Source organism: Pezoporus wallicus, unplaced genomic scaffold, assembly GCF_028554395.1.
Source record: "Pezoporus wallicus isolate ANWC-B61680 ecotype Strahan unplaced genomic scaffold, APGP_CSIRO_Pwel_v1 contig_227, whole genome shotgun sequence".
Classification (NCBI taxonomy): domain Eukaryota; kingdom Metazoa; phylum Chordata; class Aves; order Psittaciformes; family Psittacidae; genus Pezoporus; species Pezoporus wallicus.
The window spans coordinates 3,016,786-3,031,784 of NW_026635704.1; the positions used below are offsets into that span (position 1 = coordinate 3,016,786).

Here is a 14,999-nt window from a genome sequence, read left to right on the forward strand (position 1 = left end):
CTGACTCTGTTGGTGCTGGAGCAAAAAACCCCAGACTTAATCCCAAAGAAGCTTGTAACGCATGCAGCAAGAGTGAAGGCTGGTGTTTTGCATGGACATTTAATTGGCAGTGCAGTGGTCTGACACCATTTTGATCTTTTTTCCAAGTGTTAAATACTGCCTAATGCAGCCCTAGGGTTTTAACTTGAGATTTTAATTGAACATTATGTATGTATGGCTCTAGTGCTAACAGGTTTCAAACACTTTCAAAATCTGTTTTTGTGTTACTTTTATATCTGAAAAAACAAAATCTATTCCTTTGCCTGTTACACAGCCTGCAGGGCAACGATCAATGCTTTAGGCAGTACAATTTCATTGTATCTAATAACCTGTGAAAGGCTGAATCATGTTGTGTGGTGAGTATCACTAAATTTTTAATAGCTTTATTTAAGTACAATGTGTATCTTGTTTGCAGCAGTGTGCATTACACGTGTATGTCATTACAAGAGGAAAAATGTGTCCATGTTAAATACAAGGAAAAGTGAAAAAGGAAAGAGGAGCTCCCTAGTCAGAGCTAGGCCTTGTGTGTCCTTTCAGCATGCAGGGACATGCCTAGTGCTGTCTGGTCACTTAGATGTTCCCTCATCTTTCATATGCAGCAGATGCTGAGGGGAGATTTTAGATTTCCTTTTACCTGTGTTAAGTAAAATTGTAAAATACTAAAGGGAAAACCCAAATGTTTTCTGATGTGAGTTTCAATTACAAGAATCGGTTTTCTCAAATGATGCAGCCATGGGGAGAGGCTGGCACAGTGGCTGAAGCCCAGGTATATTCTGGGTAAGGAGCATCACCTCCCAGCTGTTTGGAAGAGTTCCCCTTTTGATGAGTTGTTTCTGGGGGGGTTGTTGCCAGCACCAGCAGCACAAGGGTTGTGAGATGAGAACGCCCCATCGTTATCCGTGTCCAAGGCAGGCGTGGAAGCCTAGCTGCTCGAATGGCGCTTCCCATCCTGCCCGCGGACACGGAGGTTGCCGTGGCAGCCTCTGAGCTGAATTCCGTCCTCACCAGCCCAGCGCAACCGGGCGGCCGCACGCCATTGCAGCCAAGCCTGAGGGCGGCAGGGGGCGCTGCGGCGCCGGCCGTTGGCGGCGGAGGCGGGCGAGGACGCCATTGCGTTGCTATGAGCTGTCTCCCCCTGCGGCGGCGGCAGCAGCGGGTGGTTCGGGCGCTGTTCCTCCTGCTGGCCGGCCGCTGCCTGCTTGCTTGCTGCGCGGGCCGGGCTGTCCGGCGGCCTGGTGGCACTAGCGGGGCGGGGAGGATGAGCACGGCGGGACCGGGCGGCAGCAGCAGAACAAGCAGAGCAAGCAGCAGCAGTCGCAGCGGCAGAGCCGGTCCCTGAGCCGGGGAGCAGAGCGGCGGAGGCAGGGCATGGCGCTGCCGGGGGAGCGCGGAGCGGAGCCCCAGCCCGGCGCCTCCCGCTCCGCCGACGAGGAAGAGGACAGCGGCGGGGCCGGCGGGCAGCCCGAGGCACTGTCGCTGGAGGAGATCCTCAGGCTCTACAACCAGCCCATCAACGAGGAGCAGGCGTGGGCCGTGTGCTACCAGTGCTGCGGTTCGTTGCGGGCCCGCGCCCGCCGCGGCGAGACCCCCGTCACCAGGCTGGGGGCGACCGCCCACCTTCGCGTCTGGCGGGACGGCGCCGTCACCCTGGAGCCGGACGAGCCCCACCAGCCGCCGCCGCCCGCCGCAGGTGAGGACTGGCCCCGCCACCGACCCCTCTGAGCCCCTGGGGAACGGCCCAACAACGGCAGCAGCCGGGTGCCGGGCGCGGGCGGCTGCCCTTCTCTCTCAGCCTTTGTCCGTGGGCTGTGGCGGCCGGGAGGAGACGGTCTCCTTCCCGCCGGAGGGTTGCGGTGAGGCAGCGCTCGGCTCCGCCGTGCCGGGGGCGGGTGGTGGTGTTGGGGGTTGTGTGTGTGTCCCCCTGTATCATCCCGGTTTCGTGCCTTGAAGGGTAAAAACTGTGGCCTTGAATTTAATCGCCTGCGTGTGGGGTACAGGGGAGGTGGGTGCGGGTTTAGTGTTTTATAATTGCGTCGTCTTTTAGTGCGTAATACTGTGTCATCGGTTCCTATAGCGCCTGCTCTTGGAGTTTCTTTGGCCACATTGCTCATCCTATAGTGTCTTTAAAATAGTTTGGCATCAAAAGGCATTTATTAGATCAATTTAGAGGTATGCTGATAGTAAATGAGAAAGCCTTGTACACCTACCCAGAGGCTTAGTACCTACCATCTGTTTCTTTAAAATACTGAGGAAAACATCTTTTGCATTGGAAAGGAGAAGGGTACATGTCCATTTCTCTGCATTTCAAAGCTTCTGATTATGAGTATGGAAAGGAATATTTTTCTTGTTGCAAGTAAAGCTTGATTTCTGGAAAGAAACTAAAGCTAGGCAGCAGAGTGATGTGATCCGTTATCACACAGATGATGATATTGCCCATTATCAACCTAGTCCACATTCAACTTCACTGAATTTTCCAGGAAGACAGAGGTTTGGGAATTTTAAAGTTATGTGAAGTAGAAGACAATGGAAAAATCACAAAATGGGACTAATGGAGCTCTCAACATTTAGATCATGGATATTATGCCTGGTGTTATAATTTAATGAAGCCTTTTAATACAGTGCTTGTGTGAAGTCTACTGGCAGAGATTTGCAGTAATCCAGTTTGGAGCTAGTGGGACATGCAGATACCAAAATATACTCAGTGGAAGAAGGAATGTAGTGTTATTCTGCAATTTAAATGAGTCTAATAATGACTTCCATTTAAATATGATCTGATTTGCTTTTTAAATTATTTTCTAAAATAGGTTATTATAATGTTAATAAAATATGCCACACCAACACCCAGAAGTTCCAGGAAAATACTTTCCGGACCAAGGCATCTGCATGTCACAAGAGCATTGAAGAGTTCTGTATTGCATATTGCATGCTGCATTTACTTACAGTGTTTGAGATGATACCAGGCTTCTTCCTTTCCTACTGTAGGAAATACATTGATTTACTATGTGTTTCTTTTGTTGCTTTTTCCTTGCTGTTTGTGGGCTTATTCTGTTTCCTCTTACAGTACATCTTTTTTGGCCCCTAGGAAGGTGTTGGAATATATCTGGATTTAAATTTCAGGCCCCTCACTGACATCCAGTATGTTTAGTTTATGCTAAAGCTGCATGCCGCATCTGCATTACTCTTTGGAAATATTTTAGTTAACGTGCTAACCTATGTATGTTGATATTTGGATAGATGAGCCCCCCTTTTTTTTATCTTCCAGCCATGACAATTTTTGTCTGTCTTTTTTGTTGTTTTTTTTTTTTAACCTTTATTGTTGTATGTATTTTGTTGTCTATCAGTTAACACCACATAAACGTGCTTATTACTTGAAAATCTTAAGAGTGTATGTAGGAATATAAATCATAGAATCATAGAATCGTTAGGGTTGGAAAGGACTTTAAGGTCATCTAGTTCCAACCCCCCTGCCGTGGGCAGGGACACCTTATGCTAAATCATATCACCCAAGACCTCGTCCAACCTGGCCTTGAACACTGCCAGGGATGGAGCATTCACAACCTCCCTGGGCAACCCATTCCAGTGCCTCACCACCCTAACAGGAAAGAATTTCCTTCTTATATCCAACCTAAACTTCCCCTGTTTAAGTTTTAACCCATTACCCCTTGTCCTGTCACTACAGTCTCTAATAAAGAGTCCCTCTCCAGCATCCCTATAGCCCCCTTCAGATACTGGAAGGCTGCTATGAGGTCTCCATGCACCCTTCTCTTCTCCAGGCTGAACAGCCCCAACTTCCTCAGCCTGTCTTCATACAGGAGGTGCTCCAGTCCCCTGATCATCCTCGTGGCCCTCCTCTGGACTTGTTCCAACAGTTCCATGTCCTTTTTATGTTGAGGACACCAGAACTGCACACAATACTCCAGGTGAGGTCTCACAAGAGCAGAGTAGAGGGGCAGGATCACCTCCTTCGACCTGCTGGTCATGCTCCTTTTAATGCAGCCCAGGATACGGTTGGCTTTCTATATTTTGATATATAAACATATATGTATTTGTGTATATATATACATACATACACTCTAAGATACATATAAACGTAACCAGTCTGCTAAAACCTCCCAGGAAAGCACGGGGGGGAGATAACTCAAGGAGAACATCCCCTCCTGTGCTTATAATAGAAAGGGGAGGAGGAGAGGTTACTGACAGATGTCCATTCCTAAACCACACTTGGTGATCCCACTTTTGCATCAGGTGCAGGCTGGTAGGCACCTGGATTTGAAAGGAGACAGCATTCTCCCTGGGGGCCTCTCTCTGGTCCTCCTCATCTCCCTAACTTTGAATGGACTTTGCTCAGCCTTTGAGCTTTCACAAAGGATTTTGTGTGTTTGTGGAGTGTCAACAGCATGAAACAAAGGTGGTCCTAGTCAGTTGGCTGTTATTCTTCTTTGGCTTGTGGAAACTGTAGAAGGATTTAACTGGAAATGGTTGTATGTGTGATGCTGTGAGTGTTGGTAATTCACTATACTGAATATTAAAGAGTTCATGGTAGGCTTGCTTCTCTTTGGTATCTGTTGAACTATCACAGTTCTTTCACTTATTGCTCACTGCAGTGTCCTTAGGTGATGGTTAATGAGCTTTCTGAGCCAAAAGAGCCAAGAGGCTTGAGCCTCTTGAGCGGGTATTTATTCTTATTCTTGGGCTCATGTATTTTGCTAAGTAACAGTGAGAGCTTAAGAAGAACCATTGCCCTGGCGCTAGGACGTGGGGAGCAGCGGGTTGTAGCATAGGCCCTGAAGCTGCCTGGTCACACTAATTTTACTCTTGAGATACAAATTAAAGTTTTCTCCAAAAGAACTACTCATTAGGTAGAAAAAACTGATGGTACCTTTCCAAAGCTAATTCTTCCTTGTGTTGATGCACAGTACTTGAAACCCAAAGTGAGAATACCTAGAAATTGAAGAAAATGTCCTGGAGATAGGAAACAAAGATGAGTTTCACTGATACCAGAGCAGAAAAGCAACCTTGGAGTTGAATACCCATCCTTAACCAAAACCAGAGACTGATTCTCAGATCTTTCCAGTTTTGTCTGTGTGGTCTATAAATATTTAGTTACCTTGTTTAGAAACAAAAATCAGTAAGGTTTTGGTTAAAGGTAAAAATGATAAAGACTGAAAATGTTGCTCAGTTGTTCATTTTCATTTAAGCATTCATCCCTCATGCTTAAATTTAAGCACTGAATTCCTCACAAGAGGAGGATCAGGAAGGATTCCTGCTCATTGTTTTTCTGCCTTTGTATTTCAGACAACTTAGGTTTAAAAGCCTGTGTCAGAAGCAGGCATTGTTAGAGCAATGGGGTTTCTGCAGGTTAATGCTCAGAGCTGTAAAGCTATTTTGTTGTAGTGATACATGTAAAATGTGTAGCTGTAGGTTGGTGCATAGGTTTGGGTAATTCTTCAAAGGAACACATACTGACTGCTAGTTTCTTTTTTTTTTTTTTTTTTTTTTTGAAAACAACAGAATCCTGTGTGGACAAATAAAAGAGTCATGAAGAATGGTGTCTTTGGGTAGTGAACGTTTGGGCTTTGTTTAGGATGGTGAAGAATGTGATCAATCATGCTGTCAGTGGGGCTCAGGCGAAGTGGAGAGCAAGCCCAGCCGTGTCAAGGAGTTTGCTTTAGAGACACTCACAAAGTGATGGTCTTGGTGTTGGGCAAACCTTACAGTTTTGCCAGAACTGAAGTGAGTAAGAAACAGTGCAAGAAATTAAGAGCTCACTGTTGTCGTCTTAGTACGAATTGTTGTAACTGACATCTAAATACCACAGAAATCTGGGTTGCTTAGAAATACCCGTGATAAAATTGGAGGTACAGTGTAGAATGTATTTTGTCTAATGCGTGTTTTAGCCATCTGTTGCATTTTATATGAAATGAGCTAATGGTGGCATCCATTAAAGTGCCAGATGCGATAAAAAAATAACTTCTGAACAAGCAAAAACGTTTGGTGTAAACATGTTGTCTCCTCCAAACTCTCTTCTTGGGGAACATTACTTTTAAGCATTTTTATAAACTTGAAGCAGTGATGAATTGGTAGATACAGGAGTAGAAAACCCTTACAAGAGCTGGCAATCGACCTCATGCCCAGTATTTAGTGGCAGCAGAACGCTATAGGGCACAGGAGGCTGTTTCACTGGGGTCATGTTAATACTGTACGCTGGATAAGGGACTCTCGCTTCTTGGCACACTGGCTACACTGCTTCCTCCCCGAAAGACAGTTCTGGGGATGAACTGGCTTGGAGAAACTGAGAGTTTTCTCCTTGTGTTCTGTTAGTGCCAGATCCCTGACTTGGCAAAGGCAGCCACTGATTTCGGGTATTGCTCCTGAAGAGGAATGGCTATGAGGATCTTGGAAAGGGGCAAAGGTGGGTATTTGGGAAACCTGTGCTGGCTTCCAGCCATTGCTTATTGAGGGCTGGCATGCACATGGTACTCCTCAGCCTTCCTTCTCCCTTCTGAGTGTGCCTCTGCAGATAGTGTTAGTGCCCCTTCTGCCTTGTCCTTCATCCCTAGAGGAGAAAGCGCAGAGGGAAATTACTGCTGGTTTTATCAGAAGTAAGTATGATGCAGATTTTTCTCTTGGAAATCTGCCAGGTGTTCAGCAGGAGGGCATAATGCATGGAGTATTCTGGCTTTGAATCAGAAAGATCACAGAAAAGTTGACTGCACAGTGGCTTTCACAGGATTCAGAGGGCTCAGGGTTAGACACACTGGAGAGGAACAGCTTTTGCCTTGGTAGTTTTAATGACTTTCCTGTCCTTACATCCTTGCGTGCCCAGGTGTTGGAAGGCAGCATTGAGAAATATAGGATGAATAAATGCAAATTTAGTTTGTGTGCAGCAAGACATTCTCATCTGTCTGTCTCTTGTGGAGCACTGAGGGAAAAATATGCAGGAGTTTTAGAGGAAAATGAATGTACTGACATTCTGTTTCTAATTTTGTTGACCCATTTGACACATAATTGATGGCAGTAGCCTTGCTTGCTGTTTAAATTTCCAAACAGATGTTGCTTTGAATACTGCTGAAATATATAGTACTTCTAGAATTAAGACTTAATTATGCTCTGAATTCAGATTTTGTCCAAGGGAACTCTATTTAAAAACAATAAGGTTTGATGTACTGGGCCTCACCTTTTCCTACAAGAGTTTTAAGACAAACAGGTAACTATATGTATCTATCTATATAGATAAGTTTATGTGAGTCAAGGTAGGAAGAAAATGGCACTAGACAGCAGAGAGAAGATTTGGTGAGTTGATAGATTATCTCTGGTCTCTTTCTCTGCTGATCTGTGGAACAGAGAAAGCTTAGGCCTTATTTATGCCAGGCTGTCTGCCATCAGTGTGGTTCCCAGTACATAAGGGTGAACTGGAAAGTTCCAGTCATGGCTTATGCTGAGGCATCCTGTGCACTGGGGGTTTTACATGAGCTCTGTGTGAATGTAGGCAGATGCTAGGGACTCTGTTGTAGATAGCTCTGGTGGGGGAGGACAGAATAAGCAAAGAAAAGATCTCAACAAAATGACATCTTAGGCTAAAACTATTCCAAGTGGCTGCACAAAGGAAATGTAAGGAATTTGTCAACAGTGACAGATGACCTTGGTTACCTGTATTTATATGCAAAAGTACTGAAGATGGTAAGTGTACAGTGAAGGGATAAAGCCTAATCTGATGATGTCTGAAATCTGCGTTCATTCCTAAGGAAAACTGAAGAGCAAAGAACTTTGCAGAATTGTGGTTGCCTGATGTTCATAATGACTTACAGTAAAAGAGAACACATTTTTAATGTAACTGAAGTTTTCTTAACTAGTGCAATAAAAATGTTGCGGTAGAAAGGAAAGTGGAACTGTAGTTGTCATAGTTAAGTCATTGAAGAGTCAAGTGAAAAATGAGACATCTGCTATGATGTTGCAGAGAGCTAATATGATGTTCCCATAGGGCATCACTGCAGAAAGAACAAAGATTTTTCATTTTTTTTTTTAAATTAAAAAAAGAAAAAAAAGTTATGAGTAATGGAGTCCAAATTCAAGGGCTGACTGGAGGTGACAGATTACCCCACAGTACTAGTGAGAGGTGATGGGTAGGACTGGAGTAGCATGAGAAGGGCTTTGAAAATGAAGACAGTAGCAGTGTATGTTGTGACAGAGAGAGTGAGCAAGCACCTTTAACAGGACGGTTCAGAGAGTAAGATGTGATCAGGGCGACAGGCAGTGAAAATGACCCACATGGCAGCAGTGCTCTGAATGAGTCTCACCTGAGCGTGGCTGCATTTGCCAAGTGTGCAGTAGGTATGTTGCAGGTGATAAGAGGATTAAAGGTACATAACATCCTGGATCCATGTTGACAATGAATATGTGGTTATAGAAGTATGGAAACTTTTTTATGATGTCTGTTAAAAGGAAACTGGAGTGTGCTCACTGCTTGTTTCTGAATTAATTTATTGCATTACAGCATTGGATCCGGTTAGGAGACAAAATGAATATTGTTCTATTCCAGATAAAACCTTAAGCTAGCTTGCATGACACACAACTATGTTATTGAATTTTACTATGGTGCACTTTAAGAGGAAAAGAGGAGATGAGTCAGTTTGTACAGTGTAAACACAAGACTGCAGATGTAGCTGAGGCAGAGAGCTACTTTTCATCTACTTGAGAGAGTTATTAATAGCTGATGAAAGTTCTTAACAGATCCAACAGTGCTGTGTTATCAATTTAGAAAAGCTGTAACCTGCTTGAAACTTTGGATGCGTCAAACATGATGGCAAAAACTACCAGTGACTTCAGTGGTGGCAGAATTCTGTCATTCAACCATATTTGTTGACTGAGGAAGCAAGTGTATAGCTCCAGGAAAAAAAAAAGTAATATGATTAGAGTAACAGAACTTTTTAGAAAAAAAGTTTAAAAATTGAGACACAAGAACTCTGCAAATTCACATCTGTTGGGAAAGGTTGGTATCTGGACAGGCCAGATGGAAGAGAGTGAGTATCTGTATTTAAGCATCTGCAGAAGAGACTGGCAGCTGTGGCTAATGCTCAGCAGCACTTGGAGATGCGTATCTACCACAGTATTTATCTTAGAATAACAAAAATTGATGTTATCCCTGGGTAAACTTACAGGTTTGCTAGTGAGGGTGAGCAGTGGAATACAGAAAGAATTGAATGGTGACCACAGCTGGTTTCCTTTTGCAGAGTAGAAATAGGACAAGATGAAGAGTGACCATTTCATTTTATCTTAGAAGGTAGCACTAAGATAGTATGGATTTGTTAATTTGGCATTAAAGAACGGTATTTTAAAGTAATTTTTATCACAAAATTTAACTGTGTATGAGCACTGAAGACCTCTTACATGTATGCAATGTATGAGAGGATTGCTTATGACTTTAGAAAGTGAAGAGTAATTTCAGTGAAATGTTGAATGAAGAAAGATGAAGGGATGAAAAAAGATTGACATAAGGAAGGAATGTCTTCCTTCGATCTAGTAACCTAAGGATTTTCCTTGTGTTTTCTTAAAATTGTCTTTCCTTTTACCTCTCCCAAGTAGAAATCTGAGGCATACCATTTCTACAATACCATTTCTTTCCAACCTTAACTATTCTATGATTGTATGATTCTACATCATCAGCTGTAGGCTGATACAGAAATCATGAGTCAGATCCAAAAAGCCACCAGCTGTAAAAACTCATTCCATTTCTTGTTGCCTTCTAATTACAGAGTTTAAAGGAAGGATATTTTGATCCTCAAAGCCAGTGTTTTACTTAAAACATGGTCTTGTGGTCGGTGCTCAGGTGGTCCCTGATTACCTCTTCTAATCCAGTGTGCTTCCTTCCACTTCCTCATCTTGCTCTTCTTCCCTGCAGCCTTTGCCTCTTACTCCTAAGCTATACTTTATCTATGTTTATCTTTGTTGCTTTCACTTTTTTCTGTTTCTTTTTATCATGCAAGATTTCTCCTCTGTTTATCTGGTAATATGCAACCTCTGCCAGAATTCTGGCTCACTCCTGTTGCGTCAGTATTTTCCTCTCTTTCCATTTAATTGTGAATCCTGTTTTTTGCATATTCATCTCTTTCCCATATGTTGCTTGCTTGCCTTTGCTCTCTTCATTCTTTCCCTTTTATTGTTTCTAATCTTGACTCTCATGTTGACAGTCGTGTCAGATTTGGTAGCTAATGCTCCAGTTCCTCAATCAGATGGTTAAATGTGAATCTGAAATTTTCGTTTTTCTTTTATTTTTTAAAGGAGTTCCACATTGTCTTAAGGCCAGGGAAGAGCCTACTATGGTAGCTCCTGTTCCTTCTCAAGATGTTAAAGCTAGACAGCAAATACAGATTCAACTGACTGTTAATTTGGTGGCCTGACTAAAGACTTCAATTTAAGGATCTTGAGTTAGTGACTCCCACATTCTCCCTTGCTCTGTTTCCTTCAATTAGCCCCTGTGTTCTTTCTTTGGCTAACTCTTCCACTGTCCTCTAGTACATACAGGCAGTGGCTGTCTTTCCTGAAGGCAACCTGAGCTCTGCTATGGTGGAAATAGCAGCTTCATTTCACCCAAAAGCTTCAGAAAAAGGCTGTGGCATTTAAACACAATATTAGAATCTTTAACATAAACTGAGTTTCAGGTTTGTTGCCAATGCATACATCAGCTATACTATTGCCTTAAAATCAGTGCTGCTGATTTCAGTTTTGCAAGAAGCTGTCTTGAAGCAAGTGCTTTTGGATCTATGCAGAGGAGTCTGAGACACTAGAGGAAAGCTAGGAAGATGCTCAGGGGCTCTAAGCTGGAGGGCTCTTAGAGCATCTGGTTATAGCTGAAACAGTGGCCATGTGATTGTGGTGTCACATCACTAATGCTTAATTTTTCTTCAAGTAGCAGTGTGCAAATGGTTGTGCACATCTTACATGCTTTCTTTTAAATATCCTGTGTCAGTCTATTTGAACATACTGAATTATCCATTTTGCCTTTAAAATTCAGTCTTAAATGTGTGCTTCTTACTATTGGCAGCCGTATGTGAAGCTTCTACCTTGGGGGCTGAGACTGCACTAATGCTTGAGGAAAGCTTGGCATTACTTCTCTTGTTGTGGGTTTGAAATAAGAATAATTTTCAAATAGAAATTTTTATAAATGAAAAATGAAGTAAAGGTTTGGGGTTTCTTCTCTTTTTTTGGGTTGCAAATATATTTCTTTGAAGGCTGTTTTCAGAAATACAGAAAAACAATTGAAGTCTCATTCCTTCCTGCAAAAACTGTTAATTTTTTGCATTTCAACAATCTGTGAGTGAAGAATCCTATAATCTTCCAAACTGTAGCTTCTGTATAAATTGAAATTAACTTGACAGTTAAAGTTATGCTATTTACTAGTAATGATTGCATTAGTCACTATTTGAAAGCTGTCATGGAAAAGTACTGTTGAATCTTTTTTTGGCAGCAAGAGTGGTGAAAATGCTACACAGATTAGTAGCTGGTTGAACGGCTGTGAAGTCTAGAGGAATCTGCATCTATATTAAGAAGCAGCAGCTGAAATAATTTTTGTAAGTCTTCACCTATTTCCTAGATGAGCACTTAATACTGTTGGCAGACAGAGACTCTTCTGTGACTTCTTATAGGGTTTCTTTTTTTCTCCGAGTGCAGATTAAGAAAGTGTGACCCTTAGGCTACACTTAAGAGGTTCTGCTTTTTCAGTCATGTCAGCTAAAGAATGAAGAAGTTTCTACTCTCAGCCAGTATAAATAAAGCCAGTATGAGTAAATTGGCTTACGTGGGCCATACAAAAGCAAATTCATTTCAGTCTTGACAGATGCAAGTAAGTGCATGTTTCTTGGGTCAATACAGTTAATGCTGATCTTTTCAGAAGTGTAGGGAATTCCCGATGGAGGGAGTCTGTAAGTCACTGCAAACAGCTCAGGGAAATCTAAGGGTATAGCTGGACTCAAGGTACAGAGGCATATGGAATGGTATGGTGGGTAATCACCATAATGCAGCATATGTTAAATGTTCTAAGTCAGCACTTTGCACCTATCTAGAATACTCTCTGCAGTGCATTTGAGCTGGTGTGAGACTTCAGCTAGTTGTTATTACCCCTTCCTTCCCCAGCACACGGAGTCATGACAGTACTGTGTTTTTATTTTGTAAAAACTGGTTATTCCCATTCTAAATGAGAATAAATAATCCAGTTTAAGGTGTTACCTGTATTTTTATAATAAAACAAAAAATGAATTATGATTTGCTCTGAAAACAGTAGTAATTTTTGATAGTACCATAGATGAAATAAGGAAAATTTCTGGAGTTTGAGTGCTTTTCCTTGAAGAACAGAAATTTTCTGCCCAGCGAAGCAGTGGCTGCCCCATCCCTGGAAGAGTTCAAGGTCAGGTCAGATGAGGCTTTGAGCAACCCGGTCTAGTGGAAGGTGTCTCTGCCCGTGGCAGGAGGGTTGGAACTACATGATCCTTAAATTTCCTTCCAACCCAAAGCAGTCTGTGATTCTATGAAGAACAGCTTTCATGGAAGTTTATCAAAAAAGGTCAGTCAAAGAGGCTGCGAGATATGCTTCTTATTCCTTTCAGAAACACAATTTTTGCCTTTCTTATTTTGGTCTGGCTGATTTATCTGGTTTTGTGCTTCAAGACTTGGTTAGGACTTCTGTTAAAAGGATCTTTGCAGTATCTCAGCATTGCTGTGAGGTGTAGCAGTGAGTACTTTGTGTCTGAGAGGATCTAGTAGACAGTTTGCCTCCTGTTCCATTAGACCATAGGAAATGTAAGTCCAGATATTTTAAATTACCAGTGACTGCAAGCACTGATGGCCTTCTGTATGCCATTGCATCGCTATAGGTTTAAAATCACTACTTTTTTTCTGAAGTAGCAATTTTAAAAAAAACCATTTTTTTTTTGTGGGTTGGTTTGTTTATTTTTTTGTTGTTGTTGTTTGGTTGGGTTTTTTGTTTTTTTTTTTACAAAGAGTATTTTACTGGTTTTGTTTTTTTTTGTGTTCTCCCCCCATCTTGACTACATTTTTGTGAATTGGTCTTGTATCATCTTGTATCATGGCGATACACTGCTTTGGTCATCTCTCATTTGAATTTCAGAGAAATAGCCCCTAATACTCATAAATCTGCTAATAATTGTAGGAGTATTTAAAAACAGTTCTCACTAAATTTCTCCCATTTATGAATTATAATAATTACATGAATGCTACCACTTTAAACAAAAAAATCTCTTATGTGGATCTTGAAGGGAATCAACCAGAATCACTAGTCCTTTTGAAAAGATAATGCATGATGCAAAAGGTGCCTTTTTAAGTCACTCTTCCCTTTCTCATTTTGAAGTCAGACACTAATGCTAAACATTCAGGCTTTCATTGGCAACAGTTCAAAGCGAAAGTAAATGACTTTCACCCTATTAGGTGGATGTTCTCCATTCACTCAAGATGTGTTTAACCTTTAGTTTCAAAGAGAAGGTGACCAGTTCAATATGAAAAATTAATCTTGTTTTCTATGCAGGTGACTCTTCCCTAGTGCTATCAGTTTTGCATGCCATTCAGATTTAACATAGGAAGTCAGCATTATCACTTCTCTGTGCAAACATTATGCTAACCTGTTGGTTGAGCTTCCTTGGGCTTGCCAGGCAATCTGATAAAACAGTCCTTCCACTTACGGCTACAAATTGCAGGCTTTTCATAATGGTTTCAATAAATCCTTCAGCCATGCTGGGTGGTGTTTGCAACCAACCGTCACTTATAACCTGGGATCTTGGTGTTTGCAGAGTCAAGCAAACGTGTGCCGTTCTAGGTTTTGAGTCTGTGGGGACATGGAATCGTGTCACATATTCCTTAGGGTGGTGCCATCAAGCCCAAAGTCACAAATTTTAAACTAACTGTGTGAGTGCAATGCAGCCAAAAAGCAAAGACAAAAAGTAAAACTGTGTGGTTTGAAATTGAAGTTTTGGGTAGCTCCCCTTTGAAATGGATATATTTCAGTGGAGTGCTTGACTTTCTTGAACATTGTTTTTCCAACAAAAAAATCATCATGTCAGAATTTCTTCATCCTTTTGTGACATGAATTATTAATATGAAATGATAAACTTGCTGCTTTTAGTGAAATGGTACCTTCCTAATATGCTGTGAAATTTCAGTCTTATGTTTTAAAGCTGTTGAGCTACTTACTTTTATACCAAAGTGTTTTGTCTTTGAAAAAATTGAGATTTCAGTCTCGTAAAACAATTCAGAAACTTAATTTTCCTGTATTGTAGAAATTACAAAGTCATGTTTCTGAACTTGGAGGAAATGCAAAAATTTCCAAGAGGGACTTAAAAAACTGTTACAGTAATGTTTCAACTTTAATTTCCTTGAACTTCTTGTTGTTATTGAACTCTTTGATATCCCAGAAGCAGCAGATGAAACAGTGTTTTTTTCTTGGTTTATGAATTAATGTTGTTTTTTATTCTCTTGAAATAATTATTTACTGCTGCTTAATTTAAGCCAGTGTGTTTTCATGTTCCCTCCATGGCCAAGCATCAGTCATACAATTTAAATAATGAAGCCAGGCATTAAAGACACATCTTTTTAAGAGAGAATCTTGTGAAGGATCCAAATAAAAAGGGCAGGGCCTTCTTGTTGTTAATTCTGTGATGCTTATAATAGAAATAATATTGAAATGTGTGATTAAAGTAATGGAAAGAATATTTGGCAATTAAAAAAAAAAATCAAGTTTTAAATTTTATTTGTCAGTTGTCTTTTACTCAATCTGATTTTTTTTTTCCCCCCAATTACAGATAAATCGGGCCGTTTACACTGCACAGAAATGGAGGTAAGAGAAGTATTTTGTGTCCTTTGCTAGTGCCGATTTAGCTCAGCTCTTTTTCATTAGCTTATAGTGTAAATGTAAACTCCACATTTATAGTGTGGAGTTACCATTGCAAAGTTGTACC

The 14,999-nt window shown here is 41.5% G+C and overlaps 1 protein-coding gene across 6 annotated transcripts in view; it reads left to right on the forward strand.

Moving 5' to 3' along the window:
- Window positions 1–1,187: 1,187 nt before the first annotated feature.
- The window catches only part of SPIRE1 (spire type actin nucleation factor 1), a 125,775-nt gene continuing 111,963 nt past the window's right edge, over window positions 1,188–14,999 (forward strand). For 5 of the 6 annotated variants that reach the window (XM_057397431.1, XM_057397434.1, XM_057397432.1 and 2 more), the window contains exons 1-2: window positions 1,188–1,729; window positions 14,844–14,878. In XM_057397431.1, the coding sequence (XP_057253414.1) occupies window positions 1,408–1,729; window positions 14,844–14,878 (357 nt within the window). In that variant the 5' untranslated portion in view covers window positions 1,188–1,407. Of the gene's footprint in view, window positions 1,730–1,785; window positions 1,893–14,843; window positions 14,879–14,999 lie in introns of those variants that run through there. The other variant, XM_057397436.1, reaches the window with a different exon arrangement.